General features: G+C 44.9%; 1 protein-coding gene across 1 annotated transcript in view; it reads left to right on the top strand.

Annotated features, from left to right (window-relative positions):
- Nucleotides 1-1,409: 1,409 nt before the first annotated feature.
- LOC311134423 (uncharacterized protein) overlaps nt 1,410-15,047 on the top strand; it is a gene marked incomplete at its 5' end in the record, with an annotated part of 63,254 nt that continues 49,616 nt past the window's right edge. The window contains one exon of the mRNA XM_084168102.1: nt 1,410-1,468. Within this exon, the coding sequence (XP_084024228.1) occupies nt 1,410-1,468 (59 nt within the window). The remainder of the gene's footprint in view (nt 1,469-15,047) is intronic.

Here is a 15,047-nt window from a genome sequence, read left to right as displayed (position 1 = left end):
GTCAATCTGTGGAGGTCTTCACATTGCTATAATAATCTGCGCAGAATCTCGAACAGCACTGATCACTTGCACTATTTACTTTTAATGTAATCTCAACTGCAATCCAGGTCATTTGGTTGTGCTATTAGATTAAGCACAGTGATAACACATTAAGTTGCTGTATTAATACACAATATCTGACCTTGTATTCCTAGTTGAAAGTTGTTGTGCTTTTAAATGGTTTAAAGCGCAGTGATAACACATTTAGATGACAACTAAGGGCTCGTATCGTATTTAAAGGCAATGTTGAAATTTAAAGGCAATGTTCCCGTGTTTGCAGAGACTACATCCACGTTAAATGTTGCATATATCGGCTCAATCGGAAATTACCTAAGAGCGCTATAGTCCTGAACTTCGGCGATACGGATTGAATAGAGCCCTATCCCAAAAATCTGACGTTGTTTATAAATTCAATTTGGTTGTGCTTTTAGATAGCTGAAAGCATAATGATAACACTTTGGGAATTCAACACATTTCTGGCTGTCTTTTTGAATGTGTGCATAAAGGATGAAATCCCATTGATCAACGTCTCAACCAAATATTAGCCAAATTTCCACGTTGAAATGACATGGTGCGCCCAGTAGGCCTTCTCCAAATTCCACATGCCTTATAAATATATATTTGTTATGTGATAAACAAAATGTGTTCAATCACAGTGTTTTTACTGCTTTATGATTGGTAAATAAAACAGAACCTACTCAATATTGTTATTGATTATTTGTAATTCCAGAGAGTGTGAACAGGACATCCTTCAATATGTGTGTAGGACCATTAAGTGTTGTTTGTGTCCAAACAGTCATATCTTTATTGTTTTTCTTAATCTTTTCTAATCTGAGTGAAGATTGAGAGTGCATATGCTGGGCAACAGACAGAGGGACAGTTGGGTGTTAGGGGTCTGGATTAGAGAAGTCTGAGTTATCATTTTACATCTCCCCCAGGGAAGCCACATGACCCTGCAGAAGGGAGGGAAAAAGATGTTGGGCCACGTTCTGAGCACTCAATGAGAACCACATGTAGGAGAGAGGGAGAGGAGGAGGAGAGAGGGAAAGAGGAGGAGGGGAGGGGGGCAGTGACTAAAGCCTGTCTCTGTGAGAGGAAAGAGAGTGCTGCTCTGAACGCTCCACATTTTCAACAGGCTGCGCAGGGGACAGGATCTAAGAGACCAGGAAGCCCTGTGTGTGTGTCTGTGTGTGTTAGAGAGTGAATGAGTAAAAAAGGAGTACATAAATCTGTCTTATAGAAACCTCCACACTGGTCGTTGGGCTCAGAACTGGAAGATACAGAGAGGTTCTGTTATTCTGAGGAAGAAGAGGAGCTACACCGTAATATTTGTTATCTGATAAAAAGGGGAAGAAGAGGAGAAAGGAGACATGTCACATGCAATCCTGAGAAGAAACTCCAGCAAGCAAGGTTTGCAGAACCTCTTGAAGTGAGTAAAAATGTGGATACAGTTTTTGGAGTACAAATAGTTTGAATAGAGAAAGAGAGTTAAGTATGTTGTTTTTCAGGTATACTAGAGAAAAAAAGAAAGAAAAGGTATGCTAGACTCTAGTAAACTGAGTCATAGTGCTATGTTGTTTTACAGGCAGCATGCTAGAGTAAATTGAGTTGTATCTCCAGCCTTTTTCTCAATCTCTTTGTTCTGTGGACACAAGGCAGCACTCAGGTTAATAGTTACTGTGACTGTGAGGCACAGGTACTGTGAGGACAACACAGCACACAACTCAAACACACGAAGCAGCTGGAAAATTCAAGACAAAATACTGTATCTAATCTATGAATGGTCTTCAATCACAGCTGAGTTGGTGTTCCACCTATGGACGTGAGTCGGAGCCTGTCCTCATTTAACTCAGAACAACCTTTCTTGGCTGAGGAAAACTGCTGCATTAATTTGTCTAAAATCCATATTTCATCAAAAAATACAACGGCTCAGAGTATGTTTCACACTGATCTGTTCGATCTAACGCATAATATTATCCATATGTTAAACCATGTGTCCATATATCCCCAGTTCTGGCTAACCTCTCCTTAGTAAACATGTTTGTCTGATTGGGCACAAGAGGGATGGATCAGTGTACTGTAGATGTGGGTCAGAGATCAGAGATCAGATCACACAGCAGCATACACAAAGTGTCTCAGAGTAGGAGTGCTGATCAAGGATCAGTTTCGCCTTTTAAATCATAATGACCAAGAGGGGGGACCTCATCCTAAATCAGCACTCTTATTCTGAGACGCTTTATAAATACAGGCCCTGGGCTTTCTCCTGCTGCTCTGATTACATGAGGGGGTATTCAATGACCACTGCCCTGGGTCTTATCACTGTTGACACAACCTGGACAGGGACTAAAGCAGAGAGCCACTGTCACCAGAGACAGACCTTTTCATCAGCCCTCCTGACTGGGTTGTTTGTTGTTCCTTTGGGAGGCTTGGGGGGTGGTGGGAGAGAGGGGTAGAGAGAAGGAGAGAGAAGGGGGGGGGGAGAGAGAGATGGAAAGCGAGAGAGAGAGAGGACAGCGAGAGGGAAGAAAGAGAGAAAGAGAGAGATTTTGAGAGAGGTGCCCAAGGCTCTCTCTTCTGACTGAAGCTGAGGGAAATTGGGGCAGTGACCTGTGTCAGAGGTGACAAGGGTGATAGGGCAGGTCTATTCTGAAAGGGGCTGCTTATGGGTGGCGGCATGTTAAAGTTTCCTCCAGCGTTGCTCTGTTGGAGAGAGCAGGTAGTGAAAGAACAGTGTAGGTACTCTGTAAACTGATACCCTCCATTTAGTACAGGTCTAGGAATCACTCAACACGAAGGGGGGTAGAGCATGACACTTGTAACACCAGGGCTGTAGGTTTGATTCCCACGGGGGACCAGTACGAAACATTTCTGCATAAGAGTGTCTGCTGAATGACCGTAAATTGACATAACACAAGAGACATGAAAATAACATAGATTCCATCTACAGAGACCCATTACAGTCTCATTAACTAACAGTCTCATTTACTTCCCAGATTGAACGAACACAGAACACTGTTTGGGAAAGGGACCTTAAGACACTTCAACCGTTGTGATCAACAAAATAATAAGTGAAAGAGAGTGAATGAATGCTGCATTCAGTCTTCAATGAAAATACAATCCTTTTGTTTTGATTGTGTATTCAGAGTTTTCCAGTTTTTACAATGGAAGAGGAGAGGCAGGCTTGAGGATTTCAGGTGGAGCAGAGCAGGTGTTGTTTGTCAAACACCTGAGAGTTGAGCCTTAGGCTGCTCAGAGGGTGTGGAACACAAGATACATTTTGTAGGGTATTTTTCCAGTGCTGCCAAAACTATATTTTCTCGCACACTCACACACTTGTCTCTCACATACTTGTCCCTTTGAAATGCTCTGCCAGTTGCTTTGACATGCCAAAGATAATGCTGTTTATCTTTAGGAACTGTGTTAAAGACGTGATTAGCATCCAAAGATAACATGTTTCAGACTGGTATCTTCCCACAGCTTTTTGATTAACCTGATTATGGCTGTGTGCATGTGTGTGTGTGTGTGTGTGTGTGATATATTGTAATAGCCTAATTGTTTACTCTGATGTTGCCATTCCTGAGTTAGGATGTTTTTATACATATTTTAGACATCATTCTACAAAATGTATGAGGGGGGGTGCTCAATGAGGATCCCACTGGGCACAGATGTCAGTTCAAGTTTTAATTTACATTTGATTGAGTTGTCAACTAATGTGAATTCAACATGAAATCAACAAACATTTGAACCATGTCATTGTATTTAGGTTTAAAGTTCACCAAATTCCTTTACATTGATGACGTTCTGCAAATCCATTTAGTTGATTCAAAGTCATAAAACGTTCGTTTTTGTTGAAATATGTGGAAACAACATTGATTCAACCAGTTTGTGTCCAGTGGGATATCTCTTAAATTAACTGTCCAGTGTTCCCAGATTACTATGAGTGAAATGGTTCTCATTAGAAAAAGTGGTAATTATGTTAAAAAGCAGATTTTCCGTGTTGTAATGGTGTGGGCGTAACCCAACTGTCACGGTTTCGGCCGAGGCTGCTCCTTCTCCTTGCTCGGGCAAGCTTCGGCGGTCGTCGTCCCCGGAGTACTAGCTACCACCGTTGTATGTTATCGATGTTTGTTTGGTTTTGTCTTCTTTGTACACCTGTTTCCTTTTAGTGTTAATTATGTCTCCTATAAGTTTCTCGTTTTGTTAGTCGTGTGTTGTGTGTAATTGTTCCGCCTGTCTTTTGGTGCTGCTCGTTTTCGCAATTTTGTATATTTAGGATAGTCGCACTGTGTTTCGTGCGCTATTGCATTTTGGTGTTTTACGCACTGCTGCGTATAGTTCGCCTCCTGATTAGTTGAGGCCAGTGTTTATTTTTTCGTTTAGTAAAGTCGGTTGGACGAAGCTTCTGTGTCCTGCGTTTGACTCCTACACCACATCCACGTCACTGACGCTTCTGACACCAACAACAGAATAGTGTGGGCGTATACCGGTCATTAGACCGCTGATTGGCCAGCGTAACCCAACAACAGAATGGTGTGGGCGTATACCGGTCATTAGACCGCTGTGGCCAGCTCATCCTCCTCAGATGTATGACATCATACTCTATGAGGGAACAGCAAGCATTTTTTAAACAGTCTGTTTGAGAAAAGTTTGAGTTGGGGTTTTTTAAAGTGTTTTTTCTCCAATATGCTTTGACCACAAATTCGAGTATAGGATGAGTCAACAACATTATTTGGGTATGAGTTAACAGAATATGAACTTATAAAATTGAGGACAGTGGTGGAAAAAGTACTCAATTGTCATACTTGAGTAAAAGTAAAGATAACCTAATAGAAAATGACTCAAGTAAAAGTGAAAGTCACCCAGTAAAATACTACTTGAGTAAAAGTCTAAAAGTATCTGGTTTCAAATGTACTTAAGTGCAGTGTTGGAAAAAGTACTCAATTGTCATACTTGAGTAAAAGTTAAAAGTTAAAGTAAATGCTATACATCAAATTCCATATTTTAAGCAAACCAGATGCCAGACAGAGGCACACTCCCATACTCAGAGGCAGTAGGAATGAATGACAATGCGTTATATTGATACAGTGGCTTGCGAAAGTATTCAGCCACCTTGGCATTTTTCCTATTTTGTTGCCTTACAACCTGGAATTTGATTTACACAACATGCCTACCACTTTCAAGATACATTTTTTTTTTCTTGTGAAAAAAACAAGAAATAACACCCAAAAAAAACAGAAAACTTGAGCATGGGATTTTTGCCCATTCTTCAAGGCAAAACTGCTCCAGCTCCTTCAAGTTGGAGGGGTTCAGATGGTGTTCAGCAATCTTTAAGTCATACCACAGATTCTCAATTGGATTGAGGTCTGAGCTTTGACTAGGCCATTCCAAGACAGTTAAATGTTTCCCCTTTCAACCACTCAAGTGTTGCTTTAGCAGTATGCTTAGGGTCATTGTCCTGCTGGAAGGTGAACCTCCGTCCCAGTCTCAAATCTCTGGAAGACTTAAACAGGTTTCCCTCATGAATTTCCCTGTATTTAGCGCCATCCATGATTCCTTCAATTCTGACCAGTTTCCCAGTCCCTGCCGATGAAAAACATCCCCACAGCATGATGCTGCCACCACCATGCTTCACTGTGGGGATGGTGTTCTTGGGGTGATGAGAGGTGTTGGGTTTGCGCCAAACATAGCGTTTTCCTTGATGGCCAAAAAGCTCAATTTTAGTCTCATCTGACCACAGTACCTTCTTCCATATGTTTGGGGAGTCTCCCACATGCCTTTTGGTGAACACCAAACGTGATTGCTTATTATTGTCTTTAAGCAATGGCTTTTTTCTGGCCAATCTTCCGTAAAGCCCAGCTCTGTGGAGTGTACGGCTTAAAGTGGTCCTATGGACAGATACTCCAATCTTCTCTGTGGAGCTTTGCAGCTCCTTCAGGGTTATCTTTGATCTCTTTGTTGCCTCTCTGATTAATGCCCTCCTTGCCTGGTCCATGGGTTTTGGCAGCCCTTTCTTGGCAGGTTTGTTGTGGTGCCATATTCTTTCAATTTTTTAATAATGGATTTAATGGTGCTCCGTGGGATGTTCAAAGTTTCGGATATTTATTTATAACTCAACCCTGATCTGTACTTCTCCACAACTTTGTCCCTGACCTGTTTGGAGAGCTCCTTGGTCTTCATGATGCCGCTTACTTGGCGGTGCCCCTTGCTTAGTGATGTTGCAGACTCTGGGGCCTTTCAGAACAGGTGTATATATACACTGAGATCATGTGACAGATCATGTGACACTTAGATTGCACACAGGTGGACTTTATTTAACTAATTATGTGACTTCTGAAGGTAATTGGTTGCACCAGATCTTATTTAGGGGCTTCATAGCAAAGGGGGTGAATACATATGCACACACCACTTTTCCGTTATTTATTTTAGAGAATTTCTTTAAACAAATACCTTTTTTCATTTCACTTTACCAATTTTGACTATTTTGTGTATGTCCATTACATGAAATCCAAATAAAAATCAATTTAAATTACAGATTGTAATGCAGCAAAATAAGGAAAACGCCAAGGGGGATGAATACTTTTGCAAGGCACTGTAGGTGCATAAATTGGACCATATTGCTGTCCTGGCTGAGCATTCGAAATGTAGTACTTTTGGGTGTCAGGGAAAATTCATGGGAGTAAAAAGTACATATTTTCTTTAGGAATGTGGTGGAGTAAAAGTAAAAGTTGTCAAAAATATAAATAATAAAGTAAAGTACAGATACTCACCAAAAACGACTTAAGTAGTACTTTAAAGTATTTTACTTATGTACTTTACACCACTGAGTGAGGGAACCGTTAGGAGGGGAGTAGAACGCTCTTCAACCAATGTGTTTAGGGAACAGTCATAAATACTACAGCCAAGCCATGTGGTACATCAGAGCAGTGTCCCAAGAAGCACTTGGGCTTATCCTCAGTGCAGATGGTACCACTCTGGGAGAGTGGAGAGAGATGGATGACATCCGCTTCAGACAGACACTCTTCCATCCCATCCCATCCCATCCTTAGAAAGTGTCTGATTAAACCAAACCTCTCATCCTCAAGTGAGTCCCATCCCCATCCCATCATTAGAAGGTGTCTGACAATTCCAAACCCTTGGAGTCTTTTGGAAGTGTTTTTGTATTTTTATACAGATTTTCACCCACGCAGCGAAAGTATGGTTTTCAGTTTGTTCATGAACCCTTATCATCTTGTCTAAATGTTATGCAGCCTCAGATTTACTATCAAGTGAGTCAGAGATATTGATGTTAGAAGCCAAAACAAACTCACAGTTTAGTCTTATTATTGGTGAAAAGCACCCTTACACTAAGTAATGAAACTGCCCCAAACTTCAGCTACAACCAAGCAGAGGTATTTACAGTAAAACCACACACCTATTTTTTTCAGACCCTCATCTGGTACCACAAAGAGCGACGTGTCAATACCAACAAAAACAAACAGAACAAAAATGGAAACAATCTCAGAAAAATCTCTATGACATAGCTTGGCTAGCTGCACTTATGTCATAGAGATTTTTCTGAGATTGTTTCCAGTTTTGTTCTGTTTGTTTTTGTTGGTATTTACATGCCACTTTTTGAGGTACCAGATGAGGGCCTCTAAACACATTTTATTTCATGTTGTAACATTCATTTGAATGGGACAAGAAAGGCATGTTGATCTGTTTTAAATGAAGTCCGAGAGACAGAGAGCGTGAGGGCGAGAGAGCGAGAGAAAGAGACAGACAGACAGAGAGGGCTTATCTTTTCTGTCTTCCTCATCTTTTGATCCTTCATCGCTCAGAGAGGTTTGTGATGATGTCACTCACTAGGCTTCCAGGTAGGGGGCTATGAGCAGAACAAGTCTGTCTGTCTTGTGTACCCTTCTGCTTGCCTGCATCAATACACACACACTCATGCTACAGCCCCACCCCACCTTGGCCTGTTCACCCCTATGCTAGCCTATATCAATATTGTATATACTGTATGTAGACTACGTGTAAATTCCTCTGTCTATATTCTGTCTGTATATTTTATCTATTGCTGGCAGCAACATTTCACCTAGTCACATTCCTGGTATGTAAATGGCGAATAAAGGTGATTCTGATCAATGCACACACATACAGTGGGGAATTTTTTTATTTAGTCAGCCACCAATTGTGCAAGTTCTCCCACTTAAAAAGATGAGAGAGGCCTGTAACATCATAGGTACACGTCAACTATGACAGACAAATTGAGGAAAGAAAATCCAGAAAATCACATTGTAGGATTTTTAATGAATTTATTTGCAAATTATGATCCCAAACACACTCCACTGGAAGCCAGTGGAGTGTGCGGAGGAGCGGGGTGACGTGAGAGAACTTGGGAAGGTTGAACACCAGACGGGCTGCGGCATTCTGGATGAGTTGTAGGGGTTTAATGGCACAGGCAGGGAGCCCAGCCAACAGCGAGTTGCAGTAATCCAGACGGGAGATGACAAGTGTCTGGATTAGGACCTGTGCCGCTTCCTGTGTAAGGCAGGGTCGTACTCTCCGAATGTTGTAGAGCATAAACCTACAGGATCGGGTCACCGCCTTGATGTTAGCGGAGAACGACAGGGTGTTGTCCAGGGTCACGCCAAGGCTCTTCGCACTCTGGGAGGAGGACACAACGGAGTTGTCAACCGTGATGGCGAGATCATGGAACAGGCAGTCCTTCCCCGGGAGGAAGAGCAGCTCCGTCTTGCCAAGGTTCAGCTTGAGGTGGTGATCCGTCATCCATACTGATATGTCTGCCAGATATGCAGAGATGCGATTCGCCACCTGGTTATCAGAAGGGGGAAAGGAGAAGATTAGTTGTGTGTCGTCAGCGTAGCAATGATAGGAGAGGCCATGTGAGGATATGACAGAGCCAAGTGACTTGGTGTATAGCGAGAATAGGAGAGGGCCTAGAACTGAGCCCTGGGGGACACCAGTGGTGAGAGCACGTGGTGCGGAGACAGCTTCTCGCCACGCCACTTGGTAGGAGCGACCGGTCAGGTAGGACGCAATCCAAGAGTGAGCCGCGCCGGAGATGCTCAGCTCGGAGAGGGTGGAGAGGAGGATCTGATGGTTCACAGTATCAAAGGCAGCAGACAGGTCTAGAATGACAAGAGCAGAGGAGAGAGAGTTAGCTTTAGCAGTGCGGAGAGCCTCCGTGACACAGAGAAGAGCAGTCTCAGTTGAATGACCAGTCTTGAAACCTGACTGGTTTGGATCAAGAAGGTCATTCTGAGAGAGATAGCAAGAGAGTTGGCTAAAGACGGCACGCTCAATAGTTTTGGAGAGAAAAGAAAGAAGGGATACTGGTCTGTAGTTGTTGACATCAGAGGGATCGAGTGTTGGTTTTTTGAGAAGGGGTGCAACTCTCGCTCTCTTGAAGATGGAAGGGACATAGCCAGCGGTCAAGGATGAGTTGATCAGCGAGGTGAGGTAAGGGAGAAGGTCACCAGAGATGGTCTGGAGAAGAGAGGAGGGGATAGGGTCAAGCGGGCAGGTTGTTGGGCGGCCTGCCGTCACAAGTCGCAAGATTTTATCTGGAGAGAGAGGGGAGAAAGAAGTCAAAGCATAGGGTAGGGCAGTGTGAGCAGGACCAGCAGTGTCATTTGACTTAACAAACGAGGATCGGATGTCGTCAACCTTCTTTTCAAAATGGTTGACGAAGTCATCCACAGAGAGGGAGGAGGGGGGGGGGGGGATTCAGCAGGGAGGAGAATGTGGCAAAGAGCTTCCTAGGGTTAGAGGCAGATGCTTGGAATTTAGAGTGGTAGAAAGTGGCCTTAGCAGCAGAAACAGATGAAGAAAATGTAGAGAGGAGGGAGTGAAAAGATGCCAGGTCCGCAGGGAGTCTAGTTTTCTTCCATTTCCGCTCAGCTGCCCGGAGCTCTGTTCTGTGAGCTCGCAATGAGTCATCAAGCCACGGAGCTGGAGGGGAGGACCGAGCCGGCCGGGAGGATAGGGGACATAGAGAGTCAAAGGATGCAGAAAGGGAGGAGAGGAGGGTTGAGGAGGCAGAATCAGGAGATTGGAGGGAGGAGGATTGAGCAGAGGGAAGAGATGATAGGATGGAAGAGGAGAGAGTAGCGGGAGAGAGAGAGCGAAGGTTGCGACGGCGCATTACCATCTGTGTAGGGGCAGAGTGAGTAGTGTTGGAGGAGAGGGAGAGAGAAAAGGATACAAAGTAGTGGTCGGAGACTTGGAGGGGAGTTGCAGTGAGATTAGTAGAACAACAGCATCTAGTAAAGATGAGGTCAAGCATATTGCCTGCCTTGTGAGTAGGGGGGGACGGTGAGAGGGTGAGGTCAAATGAGGAGAGGAGTGGAAAGAAGGAGGCAGAGAGAAATGAGTCAAATGTAGACGTAGGGAGGTTGAAATCCCCCAGAACTGTGAGGGGTGAGCCATCCTCAGGAAAGGAACTTATCAAGGTGTCAAGCTCATTGATGAACTCTCCAAGGGAACCTGGAGGGCGATAGATGACAAGGATATTAAGCTTAAATGGGCTAGTGACTGTGACAGCATGGAATTCAAATGAGGAGATAGACAGATGGGTCAGGGGAAAAATTGAGAATGTCCACTTGGGAGAGATGAGGATTCCTGTGCCACCACCCCGCTGACCAGATGCTCTCGGGGTATGCGAGAACACATGGTCAGACGAGGAGAGAGCAGCAGGAGTATCAGTGTTTTCAGTGGTAATCCATGTTTCCGTCAGTGCCAAGAAGTCAAGGGACTGGAGGGTAGCATAGGCTGAGATGAACTCTGCCTTGTTGGCAGCAGAACGGCAGTTCCAGAGGCTGCCTGAGACCTGGAACTCCACGTGGGTCGTGCGTGCAGGGACCACCAGGTTAGAGAGGCAGCAGCCACGCGGTGTGAGGCGTTTGTGTAGCCTGTGCGGAGAGGAGAGAACAGGGATAGGCAGAGGCATAGTTGACAGGCTGCAGCAGATGGCTACAATAATGCAGAGTAGATCGGAAATGAAATGAACTAAACATCTGGGAAAGGAGAGAGCGGGGCCTCCCTCACCACAACTCCCAAATATAACTCTCCCAACTTCCACCTCAGAAACTATAATTGTTGTAAACTACAGCGGTTCAATGTTTTCTAGGAATAGACTAACTTAGTTTATTCAGCTAGCTGACTAGGTGCAGTATTATTCCGTGAAAAACGTCCGGGCACCTCGTCATAAGACGCCACAGCCAGCTAGCATGCCGGTCTCCAACAACACGGTTTAGCGCCAATACTCGGCCACAACAAACCACCAGTGTATCAACACGCAAGCAGATCGTTCGTGTCCGTGTCTAACGTTGTGGGTTAGTCCCGACAGCTTGAGCGAGTCCGTCGTCAACTTATTCAGCCAGTTAGTTAGCTAGAATAGTTAGCAAACTAGCTAGCCATTGCTTTCAGACAAAGAAGAACCCCTCCTTTCACGGCACGAACACACAGAGAGAGCCAAACTAACGTTAACTAGTCACCCATGTCCCGAATTCCTTGAACGACTCGGGCTATCAATATGTAAAAAAAAAAAACACAAGTGTAGGTTATGACTTACCCCTAGCAGCTACTGTTAGCTAGCCAAGTGTAAAGCTAGCCACTGAATTGACTCAGCCAGTTCGCGTCTGTACGCTCGGTTGTTCCAGCTATTGTTTACTAGTAGCTATCCAGGTAGTAACAAGCTAGCTAAATTTCAAGCACAGTAGCCACTTGCTACCTAACGTTAACGGTTCAGACAATGAGGTTAGAAAACAGCTGAATGGTAGGCAATTATTGTATGTAATTATTGTAGGCAGCCAGCTGGCGTAATTACAGGCACTCTCAGGCGTGAAACAACTATACCGTTGCTAATAGCTACTCGCCAGCTAGTCCAGGTGGTGAGTTAGCTAGCTAGCTAGCTTCGTGCTACACCCGGCACAGCCGAATACAATACTAACCTACAATAATTACATACAACAACCCACGATACCTACCTACAATACCTAACTATAATCTAAATACATAGTTTAAGCCTTACTCGACAAAGCCCAAGCTATGTATAAAGCCAAGCTTACCCGACGCCAAGCTTAGCCGACGACCTCCTCCCAACGAAAAAATTGACTAACCGTTCCATGTATTCCATTCCAGCCATTACAATGAGCCCATTCTCCTATAGCTCCTTCCACCAGCCTCTCATAGAGAGTAGATGTCCTGGGTGGGTTGAAGCACGGTCCCAGTGATGTACTGGGCCATCTTCACCACCCGCTGGAGGACTCTACGGTTGTGGACGGAGCAATTCCCGTACCAGGCCGTGATGCAACCGGTCAGGATTCTCTCGATGGTGCAGCAGTAGCATTTGGAGAGAACCGGGGTGGCATGCCAAATTTCTTCAGCCGCCTTAGGAAGAAGAAACGCTGTTGCGCCCTCTTGACAAGGGTGGTGGTGTTGTTGGTCCATGTCAAGTCCTTGGTGATGTGGATGCCAAGGAACTTTTTGGTTATCATGCCTACAACCGTGGTGTCATCAACAAACTTGATGATGGAGTTGGTGTCATGCAAAGCCATGCAGTCATGTGTGAAAAGGAAGTACAGCAGAGGACTAGGGACACACACCTGGGGGGCCCTTATGTTAAGAGTCAGTGTGGAGGAGGTGTTGTTGCCAATACTCCCAGCCTGTGGTCTGCCCGTCAGGAAGTCCAGGATCCAATTGCAGAGGGTGGTGTCCAGACCCAGGGCTCTGAGCTTGGTGTCAAGCTTGGAGGGACAATAGTGTTGGATGCTGAACAGTAGTCAATGAATAGCATTCTCACATAGGTGTTCCTCTTGTCCAGGTGGGAAAGGGCAGTGTGGAGTGCAATAGAGATTGCATCATCTGTGGATCTGTTGGGGCGGTATGCAAATTAGAGTTGGTCTAGGGTTTCTGGGATAATAGTGTTGATGTGAGCCATAACCAGCCTTTCAAAGCACTTCATGGCTACAGACGTGAGTGCTACGGGTCGGTAGTCATTTAGGCAAGTTATCTTAGTGTTCTTGGGCACAGGGACTATGGTGGTCTGCTTGAAACATGTTGGTATTAGAGATGAAAAGGGCATATTCCGTGGATCTGCTGGAGCGGTAGACAGATTGGAGTGGGTCCAGTGTGTCTGGCATCCTGGCATTGATGTGGCTCATGACCAGCCTCTCGAAGCACTTCATGATGACTGAAGTGAGCGCGACGGTGCGTTAGTCATTTGGGCATGTCACCCTGTTTTTCTTGGGCACTGGGATGATGGTGGTCTCCTTAAAGCAGGTGGGGACTACAGCCTGGGACAGGTTGAATATGTTCGAGAAGATGCCCGCCAAGAAGACGCCCGCCAGCTGGTCAGCACACACTCTGAGGACACGGCCAGGGATGCCATCGAGGCTGGCCGTTTTGTGAGTATTCACTCTTTTGAGAGTTTTCCTCACATCAGCCTTGGAGAGCGAAAACACCTGGTCGTCCGGAGCAGCGAGAGTCTTCCTGGATGGCTCTCTATTTTCTGCCGCGAAGCGAGCATAGAATGTGTTAAGCTCGTCTGGGAGGGAGGCTTCGGTGGGCACTGTACAGCTGGATTTTCCTTTGTAGTCTGTGATAATCTGTAGTCCTTGCCACATGTGAGTCTGAGCTGTCGAACATCAATTCAAGTTTGAGTGTGCATTGTCTTTTTGCGTCCCTAATGGATTTGCGGAGCTCGGACCTGCTTGCCTTGTACGCGACGCGCACCACCGAGTCATCTGGGTTCCCAGATGTAGTAAATTAGCTGTGCTCCAGTCGGGCTCTGCACAGGGGAGGCAGTTGCCAGCCATACATGGTGATTACTGTCTATTGGCTTACAGTGGGAGCCCAGCCTGGCTCCCCAGGCCTGTCTGGCTGCCTGGCAGTCCCCTCCATGGTCATTGCCCGCCCTCCCCAGTTGGCCATGTGTGAACATCTGCCACAATCATCTGGCTTCTCACTGAAAGTGAGAGATGACTGGAAAGTATCATGATTATGTGGCATTCATTATACATTTTCATTAGTTTGAGTAGAGACATATAAGACTACTGCTGGCTTGGTTTAAACTGTAGTTCAAGTTAAGTCATGGCGTCGTGTGTTGTCAAAGGCCCCTCTCAGTTAGTAACTTGTTCAACCGCTTCTTGTAAAATGTATCTCTTCAGTATCATCAACAACATGGTATTTTGTCTAGCTGATATAATGGCCTCCACACAGTAACTGTTCTAACTTCTTTCATGACAACCATGAGATCATCATGGAAAGGTTTCCCAGCACCCCCTCCTCAGTGTCTGTCTGGGTTTTAACAGGGGAAGTTATTATTTAATCATTCAGTGAGTAACCGACAGCACTTATTCTGTTAAACAAGTGCTATTAACCTGTCTAACCTTATGCTAATAATGACTTTCGATGTGAAATGCTTAGTTTGTTACCTAATGGATCTGTAGTCAAGTACTACTTACAATGGTCAAGCAAAGGGTTTGTGTGTGTGTATACAACTTCTACACAACAGAATGAATATATGTTCCTGTCCTCCTCTGATCTCTGTGGTCTTTGGGTGGCCAGTCTGATTCTTTAACAGCCAGGTGTCAAACCTAACATGGGAGTCAGAAATTAGGGAATGAATTACCAGAGGGGTTCACATTTTGCTACATCATCATTCCAACACCCTCAGTGCACTTGAATACTTTATTGTTGGGGTAGATCATGTCCTTAACTTCCAGAATACTTTGCCAACCAAATAAATTATCATGAAACATTGTAAGTGCTTGTGATCCCCTGACTGCTGTTGGTTTTAGACCAAACTTCCCCCTCTCTAAACCTCCAGTCTGAAACCCAGGAGTGGCCTTTTTCTCTGCAGGTTAAGGATGTTGGTGGCCTATGCTCGAGGAGGAGTAAAAGCCCTCTGGCAGTTCCTGTTACGGGGTCTAGTTGATAAGTAATCAAATAGCTGTTCTGTTATCCAGACCCCGCATGTAGGGACTTGTACAATACTTGAACAT

Source organism: Coregonus lavaretus (genome assembly GCF_964263955.1).
Source record: "Coregonus lavaretus genome assembly, chromosome: 9".
In the NCBI taxonomy this organism is placed as follows: domain Eukaryota; kingdom Metazoa; phylum Chordata; class Actinopteri; order Salmoniformes; family Salmonidae; genus Coregonus; species Coregonus lavaretus.
This window is presented reverse-complemented; position numbering and strand designations above follow the sequence as displayed.